Source organism: Lissotriton vulgaris, chromosome 2_1, assembly GCF_964263255.1.
Source record: "Lissotriton vulgaris chromosome 2_1, aLisVul1.2, whole genome shotgun sequence".
NCBI lineage: Eukaryota > Metazoa > Chordata > Amphibia > Caudata > Salamandridae > Lissotriton > Lissotriton vulgaris.
This window is the reverse complement of record NC_141687.1, coordinates 982,862,589-982,886,404: the sequence shown is the minus strand read 5'-3', so window position 1 is coordinate 982,886,404 and position 23,816 is coordinate 982,862,589. Positions and strand designations below refer to the sequence as shown.

The 23,816-nt window shown below is 41.8% G+C and overlaps 1 protein-coding gene across 1 annotated transcript in view; it reads right to left on the bottom strand.

The window, feature by feature from the left end:
- Positions 1-271: 271 nt before the first annotated feature.
- The window catches only part of LRP2 (LDL receptor related protein 2), a 358,266-nt gene continuing 334,721 nt past the window's right edge, over positions 272-23,816 (bottom strand). The window contains exons 73-79 of the mRNA XM_086956556.1: positions 21,045-21,112; positions 20,795-20,915; positions 18,445-18,580; positions 15,440-15,553; positions 9,986-10,099; positions 8,073-8,144; positions 272-1,434 (exon numbers count right to left, since the gene is read on the bottom strand). Of these exons, the coding sequence (XP_086812682.1) occupies positions 1,270-1,434; positions 8,073-8,144; positions 9,986-10,099; positions 15,440-15,553; positions 18,445-18,580; positions 20,795-20,915; positions 21,045-21,112 (790 nt within the window). The 3' untranslated portion in view covers positions 272-1,269. The remainder of the gene's footprint in view (positions 1,435-8,072; positions 8,145-9,985; positions 10,100-15,439; positions 15,554-18,444; positions 18,581-20,794; positions 20,916-21,044; positions 21,113-23,816) is intronic.

The following is a 23,816-nucleotide window of genomic DNA, read 5'->3' as shown; positions in this document are numbered from 1 at the left end:
AAACAGTTCAATACAGGTCAGCTTTTTAGAAAAAGCTGCAGTAGCGCAGAATGTGTAGAAACATGCAGAAAGATTCAAACTTTTCTATAAATATTAACTTAGCGCAAAAAATAAACATGTTCTTGTTGCCTGTCAATGTCAGAGACAGGCGTTTATACAGGGATTGCATAATTCCATGTATTATAAGAAAACTACCTTTACTTATATATATATATCATTTATGAATATGCCTGTATAGAGAAGAGGCAAAGGAAAGGCAAGAGCACATAGCCAAAATACATTCATTTTAATGTGGTCTATTCAAAGGCATACTTTGTAGGTACAGTAGCAAAGGTTAATTAAGGCCTAGTTCCCTTAGGGTCTGAGATGTATGCACTGGATTGAAAACACTATAAAACACTGCTATTTATGTCAATGTCACCAATAAACTGTGAAAAGCGATTGTGCAGAGCGAACAATGCCATTGGAGTGGATGTTTGGGGCTTGCATTTACATCACTAAATCAATCAATAAACACAGTTGATGACGAGTTCAGAAGTTTTAATCATAAAGATTACTGAGAGGGCTAATGCACAAGCTTGTTCTGTAGCTCTGAATACCCCAGTTGCGCCACTGGAGTAACGAAAATTGGGGGGGCATCCCTGAATGGTACGAAAAGGGTCAATCAGGAGCTCTTCTTTGTTACACCCCTGAGTTGCACTTGTAACTAACACCTTAGCGCTGCATTCCACCTAACCAGTCCAAAAGTGAGCAAAGGAGTATGACGAGGAAACGAACCAGGGCGGCTAGGACCTAACGTTGGCCTAGCGGCCTCTTTGTGTGTGTGTGTGTGTGTGTGTCAGGATTTGACTTCCAAAGTATCTGTAACTGACTTACCACATTACATACAGGACACAATTTTTTGAGGTTGAAAATTTTTATCATCCCCTACCGAGGCAACCACAAATCCTGCTAACATTTTTGTCAGCAGCAACATGAGCAAGATAATTATTTTTTTTAACAAATTTACAAATATACAATATATTTATAACATTATTTTCAGACAGCTTCAGTGCAAAGATATACATATAGTACACAGTGATCATTGTTCATAAACACAAGGATTGGCATAGAGTAAGTTGTTAAACACAAGGCATAGCTTCAAGAGACCTCTTCCGCTATGGGGTCAGAGGAATTTTAAAGCATGGAATGTTAACCTCTTATTTCATCTGTTTTTTACAAAAATATGTGCAAATGTTTTTTTTACTTCTTCCCTAATGGATGCTATGGTTATACATCAGAGTCCTCCTTTACAAGGGTGGCTGTGTCTTTGAATGTGTCTTCTGTTGGCACATAAGCATGCTGTTGGTCTATTCTTAGTGGGGGTTTCACTTGTGGCGAGGATGTTGACTGGTCAGGACCATCTTCTATGCCGCCTTTTTGTTCTTTGTCCATCTGTAAAATTTATAAAGGCAATAGAATTAAAAAGATTAAAACATAAGTCATAGTATTGTCATCATTTTTATCTGCAGAAAAATAATAAAAGGGTTAGAGCATGTGCATGAATCAATAACCATGGGTGTCAATGCTGCTCTTAAAATGTGTCCCGTAAGTGAGACAAGCTGTGTCTTGCACTTTTTGGAGACAGTGATTAATATAGTGACATCTTCAAGGGATACATATTAGGACAGGTGTCCAAGGTAATAATCCTGATAAGCAAAGCAAACTCAAAAAGGCTGTTTTTTTAGTTGAGCTGGCCAGGTCTTAACTGGGGTGGCAAGGTGAGCAAAAGAATGATGGATTTAATCAAGATTTTTTGACAGGGGGTGAATGTTTTGATTTGTTCTGCATTCCGTCCATCAATTGTGTGTCTTTTGCTTTCTCGCCCGGAGCGCTCGGTCCAGCGGGATTGAAATGACCAACAAGAAAAAAACTCCTTTCTGCCAATCAGAGCACTCTATTTTTAAAAATGATTGTACTCCCACAGGTCTAATCATCCAGATACCGCTGCAATTTTAACCCCTTCATGACTACCAAAAGCACCAATTTAAACACACATTTTATGAAAATGGCTGAGCGAATTTACACCAAATAACGTAAAGCATGCTTTCTGAGTAAAGTTCTAACCGTCTGTCAATTTTGGTGTAATTCTGTTAAGCCATTTTTTCTGCATTGCCTCTCAAAATTTCCTATGAGAATTAAAATGGGAAAAAATGTTTAGGGATACCACATCTTTCTCGGCTCCGGCTTGATGATCGCCCAAAACTTTGCAGAAAGGAGGAGCTGAGGTGGATTCACTTTTCTTCAAAGGTTTTGTGAGGATCTGACAAACAGCACCGAAGCAATTAGCAAAACAAAAAACGATCTTCCCACGGAAACTCAGTCCTAACTATAAACACACCGTGCCGGCCACTACTATGGTTGTGTTTGTGTATATGCATACACAGTGCATAGTTATGGCTCAGTTGCACATACCCTTAAAACGTTTTTTTTTATTTGCCTATGACTTTTTACCCCATGGTCAGTTTGGCATCCAATTTGCCTGCTGCTTGGCATAGTCAGCTGAGGTTGGACATGCCAACTTTTTGCACGGATCTGTGCACAGGAAAAAAAGTTAAGGGGGAATGAAAATATATGTTTCCCCATGTTATCTCCCACAGGAAATTTTGCATGTGCCGACAGCCAAAACCACTGAACAAGTTTGCTTCAAACGTGGCATGAATATAGAACTTTACTCAGAACGCAGGCCATTTCTGATTCGTGGTTTTAGAGTTGGAATTGCTGATCTGAGTGATGTGATTGGCTAGGCACAAGAGAAATATTTCTGTTGCGGTCGGCATTTCAGAAGGGGGGACATGGTGCTGTGTCCTGGAGAAAAGTTAACAGGCCAAAAAAGGGTATGGGTGTGCTTACTCTCACTTCCAAGTCATAGCAGGGCACCCCCAATGGACCCCCTTTGGAGTAAATTGAAAAACTAAAGAGTCACAATCTTTGCGGATCCTATGCATGTTTCACAGTTCTCTGTCACCTAAAATGACAGCAAGGATCTGTGGTATCAAGATAAGCAGCACAGACATTGGGAGTCATTTTAAATATTGAGGATGCTTGAATCCTGAAAAGCAGTTGCAACTTTTCTCGAGAAAGCCCAACTCATGGCTAGCTTTTAATACCCATTCATCACCTAATAAAACATTCATGGATAGGGTTTCTGAACCATGATCATCCTAAAGCAGGTGCATGGGTCAGAGAAGCTTCCCCTGAGTTTGCAGTACCCAGACTTGAAGCTTGTCATGGATTCATGGTAGAACATAATGAAATAAGGATCTCTGAATCCAAATCAATTAATGAAATAATACAAATCACAACCTGATCAAAGGCCAAGGTGTGTGGTCTAAGCTTTATGCATAGAGGGGTTTGACTGTGTAGAGACAGGAAGAAGGAAAGAGAGAGAGATGACAGAAGCAAACACAAAACACAACAGTAGATGCTATTGAGAAGATCAGCATGACTACTGCAACATCATACAGTCCACAACAACTTAATTTAAACCCACCCCGTGCCACTCACTCGACTTCAGTGGCATGGCCAGGGCACCATGGACTTTAATGAAAACAAGTAGGGTAGGCTACCCTGATTCCAGGTTGGGAAGTAAAAGACAACATGACTGAGGATTCATGGGCCCCTATTGTCCCGTTGGCCTGGTGCAACTGAACATGCTGCAATAATTATAGCTACAAATCTGCCCAGTACTTGAGTCCATAAATTAAGATTGATTTTCTGAAATTCTGGCCTTTAAGAAGGCAATAACACTCCACTGATCATCAGGATAGCATCATCCTAAGAAGCATTCAAAAGAGAATTGCAGAACCTCATGTACCTTCTTCCTCTTTTACTTCGCTACCCCCTCTTTTATCTTGCTGTGCTATTGTGAGTTTTTTTTATATTATGTTAGATCTGTTACTCCTAAGTATTCATAATTATTATCCATTTCGTTAATCTTAGAAATTGTAGCTATTTCTTTGTGGATACTCTTTCTATAAATACGCGTTTTATTATCTCACCTACAGTTGCTGCTTCCACCACCTTTGATAACTTAGGGCCAGATGTAGGTAAATCTGAAATATCGATTTCTTAATAGCAAATTTTACCGATTCGCTACTAAGAAATTGGTATTTCCTATGTAGGTAAAGATACTGAATCCTTAATATTCCTTATTACCGAATCGGTAATTGAGATTCGGTAATAAGGAATACCTACCCATTCCTTTCTATGGGCTTGTAGGCCCATAGGAATGAATGTGAAGACATTCACTATTAGAGATTTGGTATTACTGAATAGCTAATAGCGGGAGCACTTTCAAGGGTGCCAGGGTGTAAAAAGGACACCCTGTTGCACCCCTGAAATGTGCATGTGTACACATGTGACACACATACATGCCTTAAGGGCATGAATGTGTGCCACATGGCACTTAACAATAAACAAAAAAGTGATTTTTTTTTAAAGGAGATCGGTAATTACCAACACCTTGATGTTGGTGGTAATTACCGATTTCTTAAGGCTCAAAAGCACTCTTTAATGTGCTTCCTAAATTGCATTTAAGGAATCGGTATTATCTTATTTACCGATTCCTTACCTACATTAGGAAAGGCTATATACCGGTTGGTAATGCTGATATTTACCAAATTTCGGCGTTACCGACCGGTATTTAGCCACCTACATCTGGCCCATAATCCTTTGTCACTGTACATCCTTTAGTTCACTATATGCAGCCTTTTCCGCTTCATGGAAAATTCTCATAGGGTTAACCGCTCATGAAAAATCATCCTCAGGTAAAGCATTCTGCCTCCCAAAGGGGACTGTCAGCGCTTTAAATAACTGGTAATGCGAGTGTCATATTAAACACCAGCCATGAATATGATTCTCAGCTCTCCCATGGTCTGGCCAAAAATATCTAAAGATATATCTACATCTGAAGCAACTTCGGTGCCTCCAAAAGTACCAATAGAATGGGAGATTAGAGAATGGTCTGGAGTACAAAAGCAACATATATGGTCATTATAAATCTTTTCAGCAGTGTCTTTCAAATACGTCCCTGAAAGCGGAAGATAACGCGCCTTCATTCAGACTACATCCTCCTCGGGGACCTGAACTTCCACCTCGAGAACAACAACAACGCCAAATCCGCCACCCTGATCGCCAACCTCGCCAACCTGGGCCTCAGACAACTCGTCACCGCACCCACCCACGCCGCCGGCCACACGCTGGATCCCGTCTTCTCCACAGGCTCCCACGTCACCTTCGACCACACCACCGAACTCCACTGGACCGACCACTGCTGCATCCATTTCACCTTCAAGACACCAACCACTCACCACCGCACCCAACAGCTGCCTCGCCGCTGCTGGAGCAAAGTCAATGAAGACCAGCTGATGACCTTCCTCGCCAAGAACCCACCCACCAACCCCACCAACCCAGACGCCACAGCCCGAAACCTCAGACAGTGGATCGACGACTGCGCCAACACCCTCGCCCCGCTCAAGAAACCCTCCAACAGCCATGCCAACAAGAGAACCACCTGGTTCCCCAACGAGCTCCAGACCTCTAAACGCGCATGCCGGAAACTGGAGAAGACATGGCTCCACGAACGCACACTGGACAACCACGCAGCCCACAAGGACGCCACCAGCAGACACCACTACCTCATCAGATTAGCCAAGAGATCCTCCTTCAAAGATCGCTTGGATAACAATGCACACAACAGCAAAGAGCTCTTCAGCATCGTAAAGGAGCTCTCCAACCCCAACGACATCCCACTCTTGCAAGAACTGTGCGACTCACTAGCCATCTTCTTCCACCGCAAGATCGCTGACATCCATGACAGCTTCAACACCACGACCACCCCGACTACGCTTGACCTCCCCTGTGAACACCACCAGCGCCTACCGCCTGACCTCCTGTTCCAACGTCAACGACGACGAGACACGCAAGGTCATGAACTACATTCACTCAGGGTCTCCGTCTGACCCGTGCCTACACCACATATTCAACAAAGCAGATGCAGCCATCGCACCCCAACTACGGAAGGTCATCAACATCTCCTTCGAAACAGCGACATTCCGAGAAAGCTGGAAGCATGCCGCAATCAACGTCCTCCTCAAGAAGCCCAAAGCAGACCCCAAGGAACTCAAGAACTTCCGGCTCATCTCCCTGCTCCCGTTCCCAGCAAAGGTCATCGAGAAAATCGTCAACATGCAACTGGCCCGCCACCTCGAAGACAACAACATATTGGACCCGTCCCAGTCCGTATTCAGACAAAACCACAGCACCGAGTCGGCCCTCATCGCCGCCACAGACGGCATCAGGTGCCAACTAGACAACAGCGAAACATCAGCCATAATCCTCCTGGACCTGTCAGCTGCCTTTGACACGGTCTGCCATCGCACTCTAAAGACATGCCTCCTAGAAGCCGGAATCCAAGAGAAGGCTCTTGACTGGACCACCTCCTTCCTCTCCGCCTCCCACCCTTCCGATCCGAAGCCACCGACATCATCTGTGGCGACCCCCAGGGCTCATCCTTCAGCCCAACGCTGATCAACGTCTACATGGCCCCCCTCGCACAAGTGGCCCACCATCACAACCTCAACATCATCTTCTACGCTGACGACACCCATCTCATCCTCTCCCTCACCAAGGACCCGCACACCCCAAAACCAACCTCCATGAGGGAATGAAGGCTGTCGCCAATTGGATGAGGAGCAGCTGTCTGAAGCTGAACTCGGATAAGACGAAGGTCCTCATCCTCGGACCCACCCCCTCAGCCTGGGACGACTCCTGGTGGCCGACCACACTGGGAACAACACCAACACCCACCGACCATGTACGCAATCTAAGATTAATCCTCGACTCCTGCCTCTCCATGTCTAAGCAGGTCAACGCCGTCTCCTCCTGCTACAACACCCTCCACATGCTCTGCAGGATCTACAAGTGGATCCCGACCGAAACAAGAAGAACGGTGACACAGGCCCTCGTCAGCAGCAGTCTGGACTACGGCAAAGCACTCTATGCAGGAATCCCAGCCAAACACCTACGACGACTACAACGCCTCCAAAACGCCTCCGCCTGACTGATCGTCAACGTCCCCTGCCGCAGCCACATCACCCCCCACCTGAGAGACCTAGACTGGCTCCCCATTGACAAGAGGATCACCTTCAAGCTCCTCACCCACGCACACAAAGCACTCCACAACGTCGGACCAGCCTACCTGAACAGCAGACTAGGCTTCCACACCCCCACCCGCCAGCTCCGCTCCGCCAGCCTTGCCCTCGCCGCTGTCCCCCGCATCCAACGAACGACCTTCTCCTACCTCACCGCCAAGACCTGGAACACCCTCCCTACCCACATACGGTAGACCCAAGACCTACTCACCTTCAGAAGACTCCTCAAGACCTGGCTGTTTGAGGAGCAGTAGCAGCACCCCCCTCCCCTCAGCGCCTTGGGACCCTCACGGATAAGTAGCACGCTTTACAAGTACTCTGATTGATTGATTGATTGATTGATTGATTGATTGATTTAGAGACAACAGAGGTGTCCCATACTGCACTATAATTCACACGCTCCATTTCCAGATGGACTACTTGAGTCGATGTGAGAATCTCAAGGGCAACCCTTTTCTCAAACTTGAAACCTTTGCCTCTGAGGTTCTTTTCATCAGTTGTCTACAATGAGTAATATGGCCCACTTTAGAATAATAAGCCTGAAGGGGTGGCAGAACCACTGATGCATTCTTCAAAGCAGTAACTGTGCGACCATTATATTTACCTAATTATTATTAATAATATTGTTGTTGTTATTATTATTATTTTCTTATTGTTATTGCTATGATCGTTGTTGTGCTAGTATTATTATTAGGATAATAATACTACTACAAATAATATTAAGAAGAAGAAGAAAGCGAATGAGAGGGAGGAGAAGGAGGATGGGAATAGTAGGTATCCATCTGTGGTATCAGGTCTGCTGCTTAGTCAGAAGCAAGGATCACAGACAATTACTAAAAATGCAAAACTCTAAGGAAAATGAAATGAGAGAAGCATTACCTCTCCGTATATTGGATTTTCAAAGTTAGTGCTTTGTTTCAATTTTCTTTTAAAGAAACTCCACTTTGACTCCTGCAAGATAAAAAGGCACCTTAGCACGAGATTACGAAATGGGCAAGGTTTTTCGAATAAAAGGTTACTACACATAAATCAAACTCTGTAAAAGGCAAAAGATCATAACAGGCTGTTCAGTAGTCATGCAATTGGTTTGAAGGGACATCTCGTTGCAGCAATCTTGGATTTTGAAAAATACCACACTTGCACCCAAGAAAAATATTTAGTTTATTCTCTATACATTTTTTTGAAATTCTAATATTTTTTCCAGATAATATTTACTATTACAAGTAATAAGTGCAACTGTCAAGCCTGGGCAAGGATGGCGTTCTAGTGACATGGTCTGTCCTGCATCTCATTGGCAATTGCCAGGTGGCGAGACAAAGGTCGACCGTATTTCTTCCTGCCCCTCAAGGAGAGAGGGCATAGGTAGAGCAGTAAGAATACTAATGTAAAGAAGACTAGCATTTCCAGAAGTAGGGCTGGTTAGATTTCAGGCTCAAAAGAATAATATATGTTTTTTACGGATAAGATGGTGATGACAAAAAGATACTGCCTACGAAAAGAGGGGTGGAGACAAAAACAGGAAAATAAATCCAAATGGTCATGTCAGACAGTTGTATGCCAAAATATTTTGGCCTAAATATCGAGAACCAAAATATTGTGAAAGTAAGTGCATATTAATAATAAGTATAAACTTACTATTCTAAACACCACATTTATGTACTTACGCAATATATATAGTCAAGGTACATACATGCACATGGAGTTAACGGAAAATCTATACTCCCCTTCACAATATCTTGGTTCGATCAATATTTAGACATGATATTTTGACACCAATATATTTAGAACTCGTTTCCCAAACGGTTTACCTTTCAGACAAACGTGAGCAGTACATCTAAGTTCAATGAAGACTGAGGGGCATATTTATTGAAATACACGCAATGCACAGCAACAAGACACCTTGTCACGCTGTGTTGCTTGATAGCGGGCAAGAATGCTCCATATTTCAAAATATGTGGTGCATTCCTGTCCCCTTCTTGCATTGGCGCACTATGTGCTGTCTAGCGCCAACGCAGGCCCTCTTGCACCAAGCAAGGGTGCCAGTGTTGCAGGCAGGTTTGTTTTTATGCAGACAGAAGCACCTTCCTGCACAAAAATAATCATTTGAGTCTTTTTTCTCTTTTTATGTGTGCTGCAAAATGCAGTAGACAGAGAAATAGGAAACAATGAGGGGAAATAAAGATATTTCTCCCCATTGCACCTCCCCTGGGTAGGCATAGCATGTTGATGCATTCTCAGGACTACCATCCATGGTGAATCTAGGAATGTACCAGAATCCACCAGGGGATGCATGGGAACACTCACGCTTCACTCATGGAACGCCTCCCAGGGGCAGAGTAACTAAAGTTCGAGACTTGCGCTGCCTTTCTTTACTCCAGATTTACTAACCACCCAGGGCCATGCAAGCTGGCCTAGCGTGGCTTAGTAAATCTCGTTTAGGTTTTAAGTGCCCTTGCGTTACCTTGCGTGACTCAAGGGTGTCGCAAAACTGTGATAAATATTGCCCTATGTACCTTCAAAGGCTCCAGAGTGTGGACAATATTGGCAGACTGAACAGCATGGGCTGTCTGCTTCTGCCATTACTTTTGAGTGTATACATGCACAGCGACTACAGCCAGACTACTTTACAGTATGCGGTCCTTCAAAAGCCACTCTGCCTCATAGCTACTGTAGTTTCACAGATTGATGAAACTCCCCAGTGAGACAGGAAGTAGCTGTGGGTATTTTTGTTCCTTAGACCATTTCCATACATTCATTTATCAGGTAGGTAAAATGAATGGCCATGTTCTTACCTGTGCAGTATCTGCACTTGGGGAAGGTTTCGGTGGAGCAAAAGATTCTAGAGTAGCATAAAAAGGATTCTCAAAACTTCCTCCTGCTGCCTCTCCAGTATTTGTGACTGTTGTCTGGAAAAGAAAAGCAAAGAGACATTAGCTCATAAATGGCAAAGTAGAGTCATCACTGGCTCCATAAACATGCACCTTAACTGTGATAAATTGCAAATGTGATAATTTAGTGACCCTAACATCAGTATTTTTTGTCAAAATGTGTGTTTTCTATTTTATGATACTGTGTTATCTATTCTATTTATTTCTATTTTATTTGACTGATTTTTATATTGCAAGCATGTGATATGCAGCCACTCTCTGTTTTATGTCAACAGTAGTAATGCAAAAGACATTTCTAATTTCAAATGCTGCAGAAAAGACATTTCTAATTTCAAATGCTGGAGAAAAGTGCTGCAGAATAAAAACAAATCCTCTGTATTAATAAATAATATGTACAGTGTGTATTCTAGTGCTTGTCGATGTGATTTATTGAAATATATCAAAACAACCATGTGGTTTTTAGTCTTCTTTTTCCAATGGTTTCAGAACCAGTGATCTCTTACACATCTCTGTGAAAGTTGCAGGGGGTAAATGTTCTAACCATTGTTTTCATGTGGGGGGTGCAAAAGAGCACGCAGTACCCCAAACACTAAAATAAAAACAATGTTCTTGCAATGCTCATGGACCCCAGGCAAGGTTTTTCAAGGAAAGGACCTGCTAGCTGGCACGTGGTCCGGGAAATATTTTAATAAACACACTTCTTCATGGACCAGTTTGAGCAGTGTATCTCACCACACACTGATCAAAAGACTCCACAACATCAGCATCCAAGGGGACGCACTTAGATGGATCACCTCCTTCCTCACCGGAAGAACCCAGATGATCCCTCTCCCAACTTTCACCTCTGAACCCAAGGAGATCCGCTGTGGTGTCCCTCAGGGCTGTTCATCCATCATCCCCACGCTCTTCAAAGCATATATTACCCCGCTGGGCAACATCGTCATATCCCACTGCCTCAAAATAATTTCCTACGCAGACGACACACAACTCATCCTCTCATTCACCGATGACCCCACCGCCACCACAACAAACTTCCACAGATACATGACAACCATTGCTGATTAGATGAAGAAAAACTGCCTACAGTTGAACACAGACAAGACAGAAGTACTGATCTTTGGCAACAGCAGCAACACATGGAACAACTTCTGGTAGCCATCAAACATAGGACCCGCACCCACTCCCTCTAACCACGCCAGAAACCTCGGAATCATCATTGACAAGCTCACCATAGATCATAGATCAACACCATCTCTTTCACCTGCTTCCTAACTCTGCACATGCTACATAGGATTTTCAAGTGGCTACCCCTACATATGAGACGCGCCATGACACAAGCCTTCATCATCAGCCAACTGGACTATGGCAATGCCCTTTACGTAGGAATCGGCCTCACAACTTCTACAGAGATTTCAGACCATATAGAAAGTCACAGCCGGACCCGCCCTCAGCCTTACCTGATGAACCCACATCACACCTCACATCAGGAAACTCCACTGGCTCCCCGTACAGAAGAGATGGCAATTCAAGCTGCTGACCCACGCACAGAAGGCTCTACACAACCAAGGACTCGCCTACATTAACCACTGCCTGAACTTCTACCAACCATTGAGAAGACTATGTTCCGCCTCCCTTCCACTTGCCCATACTCCCCACATTTACTGAAGCAGAAGTGAAGGACACTCCTTCTCCCACATCACAGCAAAGACCTGGAACAGCATCCCCAAGCACCTGCTGACAATCATCTTGCTTCCAGAATTCTGAATGGCCCACAAGACCTGGATGTTTGAATAAGCTTCCGGGGCCTGCAAATGCCTAGATACCCTATCGGGTGATTAGCCATGCTTTTATAAATCATGAAGATTGACTGATTGATTGATTGGGTAAGTTCTTTCATTGACCAGCTGTCAACCTATGCTACACAAGCGGAAGGTCTGTGAAGCAGGCATCGGCCATGTGGGTGTTTGCTGCAGGGCCTGCACAGGTGGTGTTGTCCTGCCTAGCCTTTGGTCTGACTCTGTGACCTACTTACCAGGCCACCATCCCATGTTACATATTGTTGATTGCCTTGCAAAGTGAAGTTGGCCATGTGGTAATCTCGAAGCTGCACCTGCATAGAGGCAACTGCTTTGTTTTAGCCTTTGTTCAGACCTAGAGCTCAACTCACTAGGCAGAAAACCCCCTCAGAGCCAAACTGGGTGTAGTGTGGCTTGGCCACCTCTGAGTTGCGGGTAGGGCCCCATCAAATACAACAACCTGCAGACAAGCGCTGGCTTCTGGAAGAAATATGCTCCTAGCATCAATTATCATTCAATGATTACACACTGTTTTGATTAATATTCCGGATTTAAAAGTAAGAGGTTCTTAGGCAACGAAAACGAAATTGTTTATTGAAAGACATAAAACAAGATAGACTGAGCAGTTCTCTTCTGAATTTTTCAGACTTCCTTCCATACTTTGCAAGTGTTAGACCTGACAGCCTTAGGGTAGTCTTTCCTCAAGCTTTTTGCCTACCGCGTCCTCTTTTCTACACTCTTTTTTGCTGGCTTTAGTACTCTGTTCACTTTACCACTACTAACCAGTGCTAAATTGCTTGTGCTCTCTCCCCTAAACATGGATATATTGGCTCATCTCCAAATGGCATATTTAATTTACTTATAAGTCCCTAGTAAAGTGAACTACCTGTGCCATGGGCCTGTAAATCAAATGCTCCTGGTGGGCCTAAGTGCCGCCCACATAAGCAGCCCTCTAACCGTGGCTCAGGCCTGCCTTTGCAGAGCCATATGTGCAGTCAGAGGTTGTGCTGCTTTCCTAAATGGTGTAGCCGACATTTGTGAAGATGGAATATTCACACTAGACTTACTCAGGGTATTCTCTCGAAGAAACACGCACTATGCCTAAATGGAAATACAAATTAATCTGGATCAAAGTCATCTCCCGTTTTGCAAAGTGTTTGTGAGTCCATGGACCCTCCCAACCTTTCAGTGGGTATTCTTCCCAGAAACCAGAAGCCCACTGTCATCAGTGTGTAGGGCAATGGACCTACCTTTTAACACCATGGGCAGTTACTACTAGGCCAAAATAATGTGTTAATACATTTTGAAAAGATCATTTTAGACTGTGGACTCTCTGCTTGCAGCAAACTATCCCAAAAAAGACCTGACATGGAGGTGAGACTTTCAGTTTGGGTCTATTTATCTTGAGTAATGAGTTATGCTCTTTTGTCATGTGTACTAGTTATAACTAAGGGTCTAAACTAGAAGCAAGAGAAAAAAGATTAAATTCATACATTGAGAAAATCACACTGAGCAGTCCTCTGTCAAACCTTCGTACCATGCATACTGTGAGAAATTAAACAGGCTTGAGTCAGCTACGCTGTACTGTTGCTATAACAATAATTTTTATCATTGCACTATTTTAATACATTTGTGAATGTGCATATGTTGGAACACTTGCTATACGAGAATGTGTTGAAGGGCCACATTCACACACAAACAAACACACACACACACCTATGCTATGACTGTGAAATTAAAAATGTCCCAATAACATGTTTGAGTAACTGTACTACTAAACAAATATTCACACATGTATTGCTGCAGTACCAAGGTTACATTTCAATATATTACTGCAGTAGAGCAATCTTGACAACAGGAACTCACTATTTACTGCCTCACAGACTGCATATTACAAGTGCTTTACACATGGATAAACTCCATTTATAGTTCAATGTGATTTTACCGTACTGCATAAATGTAATCCCTTGCATCCTGGTTTTAGTTAATTATCTTTAAAAATAATGTTAAATGGTATTTGTTACCATTGTTAAGGGAGGCGCAGCACAATACGTGCTAGGCTGTTGTTCTAATCCTTATGGCTCACACACATAATAAGTATATAAAACATTAATAACTCAAATACTATCCCTCCACTGGAAACAAAATACATTGCATTATTACCGGAGGTCATCAGTAAACAATGGCATTCCATTTTGGAAAGTCATAGGATTCCCATTGAAGTCCAAACGGGGTTCCTTCATTCTCATGGTACTGAGACCCTTTAGTGTCGGTCCTCAATGATCTGTGACTTCAGCAGACCAGGGCTGTTTTTTAACCTTCTTTCTGCTGTATTATTGTAGGAGTGGGTGCAACTCCTTGAATTTAACTCTGCGGAATTCTATTGAGTTGGTATAAAACTCTGTTAGATTCAGCGGAGTTCTGCCAATGGGCAGAAATAGGCATGTTGCGCTGCATGCGCTGTGATGTAGCGCCCATAGCGTGTTCTGCGCTGAGAAATCAGAGTGAATGGCTCCACACAGAAGATACTCAAGTTGATTTTGCTGCCACTCAAGTAGATTTTCTAAGCGTTCAAAATTTTGAGTTCAAATTTTCATCTCAGGGTGTTCCTCAGGGCTCCTTAATTAGCCCTACTCTTTCCAATCAATATGTGTGCCCTTTGGCTATGCTTGTTTGGTTTAAAATGTAAATGTTATGCTGACAACACTCAGATATTGAAAACACAAGATAATCGTCTACAAAATACTGTCTCTATTTTCAATTATTCTTTTCACTTTCTATTGCGGTTGATTAACATTTCATGTGTGACTTTGCCTCTACTGAAGATTCCAAAACACCACACTGGAAAACTTTTTGTCTTCTTATGCTGGGTACAAGACCAGCGGCAAAAGCAGCAGTGTGGATTGATATTTTGTCTTATTGCCCCTATTATTTGTAAAAACATTACTTTGAAAAAGGTGGTTTTGCATGGATATAAGTTGGCTAAATCAGCAGGTGCTGTTCAACGTATCATTTGCTCCTTAAACATTCCACTTGATACCATTGGTTTAAAGAGTCACACATGTAGTAATAGAAATAGAAGATAAGCAGCCACATTTACTCTCTTTTGTTTTCAGACTTTACCATGTCACTAACCAAACAACTGAAAATAAGAGGCCATTAAAGGTCTAGGGGCAGAACAATGTTGGTCAACAATGTGATATTACCAGCAATCAAAGAGTGGGTAATGATACTCTTACTACACTGCTTAGTAAATCTACATCCATGCACCGTGACCCTTTAGAAAATTAACAGTTTTGAGGCTTTTCCAATAGGCACTGCATTGGTCTACTGCACTGCTCCATAAACATGAATTTGTCTGCCACCGTCCTTCTTGCTCAGACTACCTAAATACCTGAAGAGCATGTCACTCCATGACATAAAAGAGGGGGAAAGGTGACAGTGACAGATCAAACACTGTAAGTCAGACAAAAAGTGCAGTTAAGGTCCTCAATTTTGTTGAATGATGAGATACAGAACAGAAATACATTGCTTTAAATTTCAGTTGCCAATTCCTTCTCACCTTGGGCGGCTGGTCCACTGTCACAACACTAATGTTGCCTTCTCTGCTAGTTAAGTACAGCGGATTTTCAAATGTAATAGGTTGCTTTCCTGGATCTACAGTGAAACTATCACTCTAAGAAAAAGGAAACAAGAAGAACAAAACTAGTTAGTGTGAAATAGTTACATGTACCATTTTATCTGACTTTCCAGGTCCCACAAACATTTTGGCCAATACAAAGATTTAAACATTAAACATAAATCTATACAAAAGTCCATGTTTGCTAGGGTGCTAGAGTGAGTGGGTATAGCAGGAGTGATGGAGTGAGTAAGACAGTGAGTGAATGTATGAGGAAACAAGATTGCTTACAGCACAACTTCACATAGCAAACTGTCAATTGTAGCTAACAGCAAACGCATTTAGAAACCAGTAAAAAAAAGTATATCATACATTGATTGAAAACAGTATTAGTTAATTCAGTATAATGCATGGAAATTTCACAATCATCAAATCATTTATGTTCACTTAAACAATTTTGAAAATCGGCTTAACGTAGTAAAAGTATATTTTTAAGATTTCATAGGCTGATACTAGTGCTATTTGTCGAATAGACAGCAAAATGTGTGCTTTTCTTACATTGGCCTTATTCTCAGTGGCCAAAGGAATTACTATGCTAAAGGTGCTTAGAAGAGTGAAGTGTGATTAGCATTTAAGACTTTACTCCATCATGCTATGCTTGTTTTGGTGAGTCAGTTAAGGAGTGTGGCTAGATATCACTTAAAAGAGACCTTAATTTACATGGAAGAGATTGTAAATCAATCCTAGATTAATTGAGCGAGTGGTAAAGTACTATGATAGTACAAAGAGAGGAAGTAACTGGTAAACTTTAGGAAAAAGTGAGCAAAGTATAGAAATATCCGAGCTAAAGTGTCTTGAGGGGATATCAGAATCATAGATGATAATATAAAATTTGCAAATGTTACCTTTCATAGTAGAGAGAGCAAGGAATGGTTAGTAGTGTGCATAGGCATGACAACAGATATGAATCCTAGAGTCCAAGAAAGGACATTGATGGGCTTTAACAATATGTGCAGGATTGGTTTTCCTCCAACGTCACTGGGATAATAAGCATCAGTGTACGCAATTCATGTTATTTAGAGTTCCTTGATCTTCAAAAGGGATTCAAATACCCTTCACATTGTTTCAGAATTCTTTGGTGCATAGCAATATCTGTATTTCATATAGAAAAGAACTCATTCACCAGATGTGACCCTCAAAATTGTCTACTTGTGAGTACCATCTGAAGGGAATGATGTAACTTCCAGGTGATCACTAGTAAGCAGGGTCAGTGCTTAACACACACTTGAATATTCAAACTTTGAGTCATATTAAACATCAGACTTCATCATGCAGTGATTATTAAAGTTCAGAAGAAAAATCAAAATACATATGTGAGTATTGGCCCGGAGTATATTTGTTCACTTCATGTTTGAACCTACAGTTTATTGTAATGCACTGTATTATAGCATTGGTATTGCCCTTCCTGAGTCTATGTGGCTCACTGAAGAACTTATGTAGAAGGGTGGAATACTACATCACGTTAATGTGTGGTTGGACTTGTATTGTCTTTGCTCTGAGTCTATGTAAAAAGTGTGTCCATGTCATAGTGATGACCCTCAAAGTAGAAAAGCTGCTGGCATATTTTTCCCAAATTTTTTCTGGATCACAACCCTTATTCTGTGCCATTTGTTGCCTAAACGAGTTCGCTCTGGTGTTTTAAAATCGTAAAAATGTCCTTGTGTCTGCCTTGAGATCCAGGTTTTGAACTACAGTGCTGGGGCAAGTTAATTACTTTGCTGGGCAGCTGGTTGATCAAAACCTTCCTCAGGGAAATAGGCCCATTGGGTGGGAGTAGCCTTCTCCTGGGAGGAGAAGGGGTGAGAGTAAATCTCCATAAAGTGCCTATCTCTAATAAGCCTAGAAATTGTGTTTTTACAAAGGCAAATAAAGAGCCGGTAGACCTCTGGCACCAGTCGCTGGTCAGCTCCCTTTAAATCTTGGAGGGAAGAAACCAATTCTGGCTGCAGGAGGTAATCTCAGCAGATATGTTCTTCTAAACCATAGTTTAAATCACCTTCTTTGAAATTTCTAGAATACATCAAAGGAGGTTTGTCCAGCCCAAGGAAGAGTCAATAAGGGATGGATCGGTGATGTTGCATTCTTGGACTAAGTAGATGTTCCCACTTTCTTTAACTCTCCAACTCCATTTTTAAACCATTGCACAATGGAAGACAATTTGAGACAAATTGGAGAAATAGAATAGGATAGAGGGCCTAGCTTACTGATGAATGCCTGTATGGGGTGAAAGAACTCTGGATTTGTACTTCTTGGACTTCTGTTGGACTCTGCTAAGACAGTAGGAGGATGAGAAAATATTCTCAGAAATTATACCTTTAAAAATGTCATTATTTTTAAAGAAAGAAAGACTTATTTTCTTTATATTGCAAAGTCATCAGATATGACATTGTTTATGGCTTGAAACATTTTTGAACTGTGAAAACGTTTAAATTAGAATTTGTCTTGCCACATGCAATGCAAGAGCCAGACTACCTCTAAACTAATTTTGACTTAAATTATGAATTATTTGGCGTACACCGAGGATAACCACCACCTTCCATACCATGTCTGATTCTATACCTAGTCCTGGAATTTTCTGAGACAGTCTAATATAATTGGGGAACTGAGTCGTCTTGTTTAGCTTCCGCTGAACAAATTACACTAATGCACTTGAAAACACTGATTTGTAATTGAAAGGTTTTGAACTGGAAACAGTGTCTGTAATGACCTGGAGTGCAGTGGTCGCTCTAGGTATGCAATCTGTGTATGCACACATTATTTAGAGGTATAGACCATGTTACTCTACAAAAGCATTCTAAAAATGTGATGTTACTACATTTTAATATATGCTTTATTCTTCCTATAGAAACACATAAAAACCAAACATGTATTTGCAGATTCCAACTTACCAGTTGCATTGCTCTGTCTATGGTTGAGTCTGCACCAAAGCCTGACATGCCAACGTCCATAGTAATGTCTGTGCCAGATCGGAATGTAACCCCATTACTGCTGCTGTTCTCTGTCGACTTCACCAAACTGCTTAAACTAAAGAATAAACAATAAATAACTTTAGTAATCATGGTATTGTAAAGAGCATTTTCCATATGGGGAACAGAAATACTTAGATGGCATATCAAGTAATGATCTGCAAAATTATCCGAATTCACCTTCTTAAACATTAGAAAGTTGAGGAAACTTGATGAAGTGGCTGAAAGCAGACAGCTCTCTACTCATTATCATGCAAACCAAATGCGATGCAGTGCGCCCAACGAAATTCGTTTTATTTATTTATATGTTTACTTACCTGTTAAACTCCGTAATCCATACATTACTACCCCCCACCCTGCCCCTCCCCCTCCCCACGTCTCCGCCCTGCAGGAACTCCTACTGCCGACCGCGGCTGACCTTGATACCCAACTTGTGCCTAGTTTCTAGAGAAACAACCTCTTTTTTGTGAATGTTATGCTTTAGCTATACAGCAAGCTGCAGACAAGGATATAGCTTTTGATGATAAAGCATGAAAACATGTGGTGAAAATACCATCCGACAGGGCTTTCCCTCATGATTTAGTGGTCTGAGATGAGGCATAATGAGCTGTAAGAGAGTTACGACCCATTTACACATTTTAGCTCGATTACCACCAGCCTTCTGTTTGTGAAAATGCCACACGCTTTTGCATGGTGTGGGCCAATGTTATCACATCACAGATTTAGATTACTTGGCACATGCTGGTTTTACCATAAATCAAAATATCACTACAAATGGTGAATTGGGAATTTATGCAAATCAACTTTGTAGTGGGTTTGAGTCAGCTTTGCTCTTTCACATGGACAACAAGCACATATCTGGGGGAACTATGGAGCGGAAGTCAAGAAAGATTATGAAATATGCAGAGCATTGGGGAACTGGAGTGAGACTGATACACTACTATTCTCTCCCACTACCAGAGTAAAACTGATATGGTCTCAGGAAATAAAATATCACAAAATGCAGGGATTTTTGGAATAGTGATTTAATACCAAATATGATAGAGCAAATTGATTCCCTACTCCTGGGAACCTGGGTGTAGTCGGTGAATTTCCCAGACTTTGTCCGATGTGTAGTTTCACTTCACCACCAACATACAGTGCATCTGGATGTACATTCCATTATGGGTGGTACAGTGGGTGAAGGTAATTGTACTTCCATGCTTTTGCCTGGGTAGCAGTGGGGTAACACAAGAGCCCCTTGTTGGTCTACCTTTCCTGAGGCCTCTTGGGGCTGAAAAAAGAGGGATGTGCTGCCCGGTTTTAAGGAAATGAACGCAGAGACACATTCAGGGTAGGCACTGCAGAGGGAACATTCCCACCACAGCACAGAGCCCCATTTTTGCGAGCATTTGTTTTTTTAACTTCACTCTGTGGTTTGCAAAGCTGACAGAAACAAATGATTAAGGTTTCAAGGTGGAAGACTTAGCAAATTTTCCCATCCATAAGATTAGATCACCAAAAGAAGAACATGGCAGTATCTACAAGGTATGGCATATGCAGAGAGCACTTTCTCGCCTACTTCAACAGAGCACAATAGGATGTAGAAGGAGGCAGATAAAGTATCTGTCTCCTCCTTTGGTCAATAAATCTTGAGTGCGTCAGACTTTGGTTTTAGTCCATCAAAAACACACAGCTGCACATGTGCAAACAAAAACTTTTCTGTCATATATTCCAGGTACCTATTGCAGATCTTTCATGCATTCTTTACTATATCTTAATTTATCATCAGATAGTCGCTGAGTTATCCTTAAAAAAAAGGGTAGTCTTAAGACTAGGTCATATAGCATATCCTATGTGCAAATTTGTATAATCCTTCGGAAGCAAATTAGTAATTTGCCACCAATTGATTTAAATTACTTCATAGCCATGAACAGCTATTAATACCTAAGCCATTGCGTTGTCTGGAAAATACTGTCAGGCTATGCCTGTCTGGTCCCATTTTGACCCGAACCAGTGCACCACACAGGTCCTGAACACTGTGGATGGGAGACAACATTCAAGCGGGTTCTCATTGACTGAAAAAAGTTAACCCTTCTTCGGTGACTATTCCGTCCTTCCTCCGTACTCGCTGACACAAAGGCACCTTATTCTTGGATATATTTTTCAGGTTCTCAAGCTATAAGGTTCACATGACCTTAAAAAAGTCTTCCTCTAAGCAATAACAATAATATGTGGAAACAGCATAGATGTTATCATTTTCTCCCCAGAGAAGTATGCATGTCAGACCTACCTCGGTAACTTGGGAAGTGGTGGTAAAAGAGAGCCAGTTTTTCTGTAGTTGAAGAAAGAGCCAACGGCAAGAGTTGCGATGACTATGATGACAATCATTGTGAGCAACACTGCTACCGCTGCTGTAAGGGAAAACACACAACATAAAAGAGAGGTTTAAAGCACTCTAACGAGGGGAATGTGACCGATAACTAGTGATGTAAGTGTGCTGCACATGACAGTGCTTCTTGTAACATGGTGTCTTGACTTACCTGTTCCAGGAGGGACACCCCGAGAGTATCCGATTTCACAGTAGCTTCCGGAGTAGCCAGGAACACAACTGTAAAGACAAACGCCACAATAACTTGCATACCATGGGGTAAGTAATAACATTATTTTCTATCTGACAATCTGAACCTTTTACTACTTTTTCTCTGTTGTTTTCTGAACAAAGATGCATTAGCATTGACTATCATTCATGCTGGACCAAGGGCTGCGATTCCCTCGATCATTTTGGTAAAGTTTTAACTCGCTATTACATTGGTTGAATCCCATCTAGTGCTCCCGTGCAGTTCACAGGTGACAACATGCCTCTTTCTGCAGAAGAACAGGTAGGAACTTAATGGTGAAGCATGCCACCAAGGGGCAACCCTGGTGGGTAAGGGTTTACATATAAAAAGCATGATTTGTGTTCCTGGTACAGTATTCCTGTTTAGCCAAGTTAAGAGGGTAAGGCTCTTCAGTTAGAGTATATGTAATAGTAATCTGCTTCTTATGTAATGCATCTCCCTTGCCCTGGTTCTCTGCCTGATGCTCAAGCTATATGATGTCATTTGGAATGCTATGGATGTTTGTACTTGAAGGGGGAACATTTGGAGAAGATGAGCTGAGCAGCCAGGAGGCTGCTCCTGGTGGGGCTTATATTAAGACTTACATTGGACTTACCAAGATGTCACTTGAAGAATAAAATACCATCTACAAGAGCTGTCTACGAGACTTCATTGATTTCTACATTGGCGACGAGGATGGCAGTCAGCCCCATGGTCCATGGCATTGACATGGAAATGGAATTGCAAGAAGGCGCCAGTTTGTTGTTGTGTCTCTGTGCTCTGTACCTGACCTGGATTGCCATCAGAGTTAATTTTGTGAGTCAAGGACTGGTGATAAAGATGATTTTAATGTGAGGGTTGCCATGAGCTTTGCTGCCTGAACATCGTCACAGGTGCTGTCATTTACACTAATTAAAAACTACATATTACCGATAATGCCGCTTTGGAAAACTTAGAACTAGTGCAACAACGCCATCTTCTGGCTATGGTGCGCAATTGCACAAAGAAAAGGAATTAGCTAGTTCACTCGGAGAGAAAGGAGGATTCAGAACTGGAACAGTGATGAAATATTGCTATAAGGAGTTAGAGTGCGGATCAAAGGAAATAAGAAACCCAGAACTGTACTGTGTGAGATGATTAAGTATTAAGTCACTCACTCGTTTGTTGTGGTGCATGTGATGACGGCTAAGTCACTCAGTGACACTGCATTGAATTTGGTGATATTTGCCAATGTTATGTACATCTGCTTTTGATTTGCAACGTGTCATTCTAAATTGATACTCAATGTGGTTTTCATTTTACAGTATTATTATAGGGAGGTGGATTCCCCCTTTACAATTATTTGGGAGGTTACTGCGAGTGTGTGGTTTATAGGGAGGTGGATTCCCTCTTTACAAATATTTGGGAGGTTACTGCGAGTGTGTGGTTTATAGGGAGGTGGATTCCCTCTTTACAAATATTTGGGAGGTTACTGCGAGTGTGTGGCAATAGGGAGGTGGATTCCCCCATGGGTTACTGTGTGTGGTGGTTTAAAGGGAGGTGGATTCCCCCTTGGGAGGTTACTGTGTGTGATAGTTTATAGGGAGGTGGATTCCCCCTTGAGTTACTGTGTGTGGTGTTTTATAGGGAGGTGGATTCCCCCTTGGGTTACTGTGTGTGGTGGTTTTTAGGGAGGTGGATTCCCCCTTTACGAAGAGGTATGTGTTCTCTTATTGGGAGGCCACTGTGTATTAATGCGTGTGTGGTCCTGCAATAGTATGCAGATTGAACATTATAATAGGTGCATTAGAGGATATGTACATTTCCCTGGTCCTGCAATAGTATGCAGTAGAGGGTGTTCTAGGTAAGTGGACAGTATATTATAGAGTGTGCAGTAGAGGGTGTATGGTATTCCCTAGTCCTGCCATTTGTTTAAGTTTACGACCTCTATATTACTACTTTATTACTTACATTACTATTACTACATTTACTATGTCATTTTTATTATCATTATTACATAGAGAAGGCTGTCTTACTGTTTATTACTTACATTATTACTATCGCATCGTTATTATTATTATTACATATGGTAGGCTATTTTATTACTTACATTACTATTTTCTCATTAGTGCATTACTTTTACATTATTATTATTGTTATTATTATTATTACAGAAGGAGAGTTTGGCTCATGTTATTATGGTGTTCTTTTACGTTTACTTCTGGAATGTTTATCTTCTCTTCCTATGTTTATATATGTGTATACTATTTCATTTTGTTAAATATTATAAAGGGGAAGATGTGTAGTAATCTGCTTCTTATGTAATGCATCTCCCTTGCCCTGGTTCTCTGCCTGATGCTCTACCTATATGATGTCATTTGGAATGTTATGGATGTTTGTACTTGAAGGGGGAGCAGTTGGAGAAGATGGGCTGAGCAGCCAGGAGTCTGCTCCTGGTGGGGCTTATATTAAGACTTACATTGGACTTACCAAGATGTAACTTGAAGACTAAAATACCATCTACTAGAGCTGTCTACGAGACTTCATTGATTTCTACAGTATACTTTATGATTTTTGAGGATGATGAGCCCACACCTACATTACCTCTTCCCCCTTCACACTGATAACAGTATTTTTGTACCACAATATTTTTTTCTGATATATATGTCTCCCTATATTTATCCTCGATATTTTGTCCAATACCAGCTGAGGTGGGGGAGAAGTTTCATAGGTAAT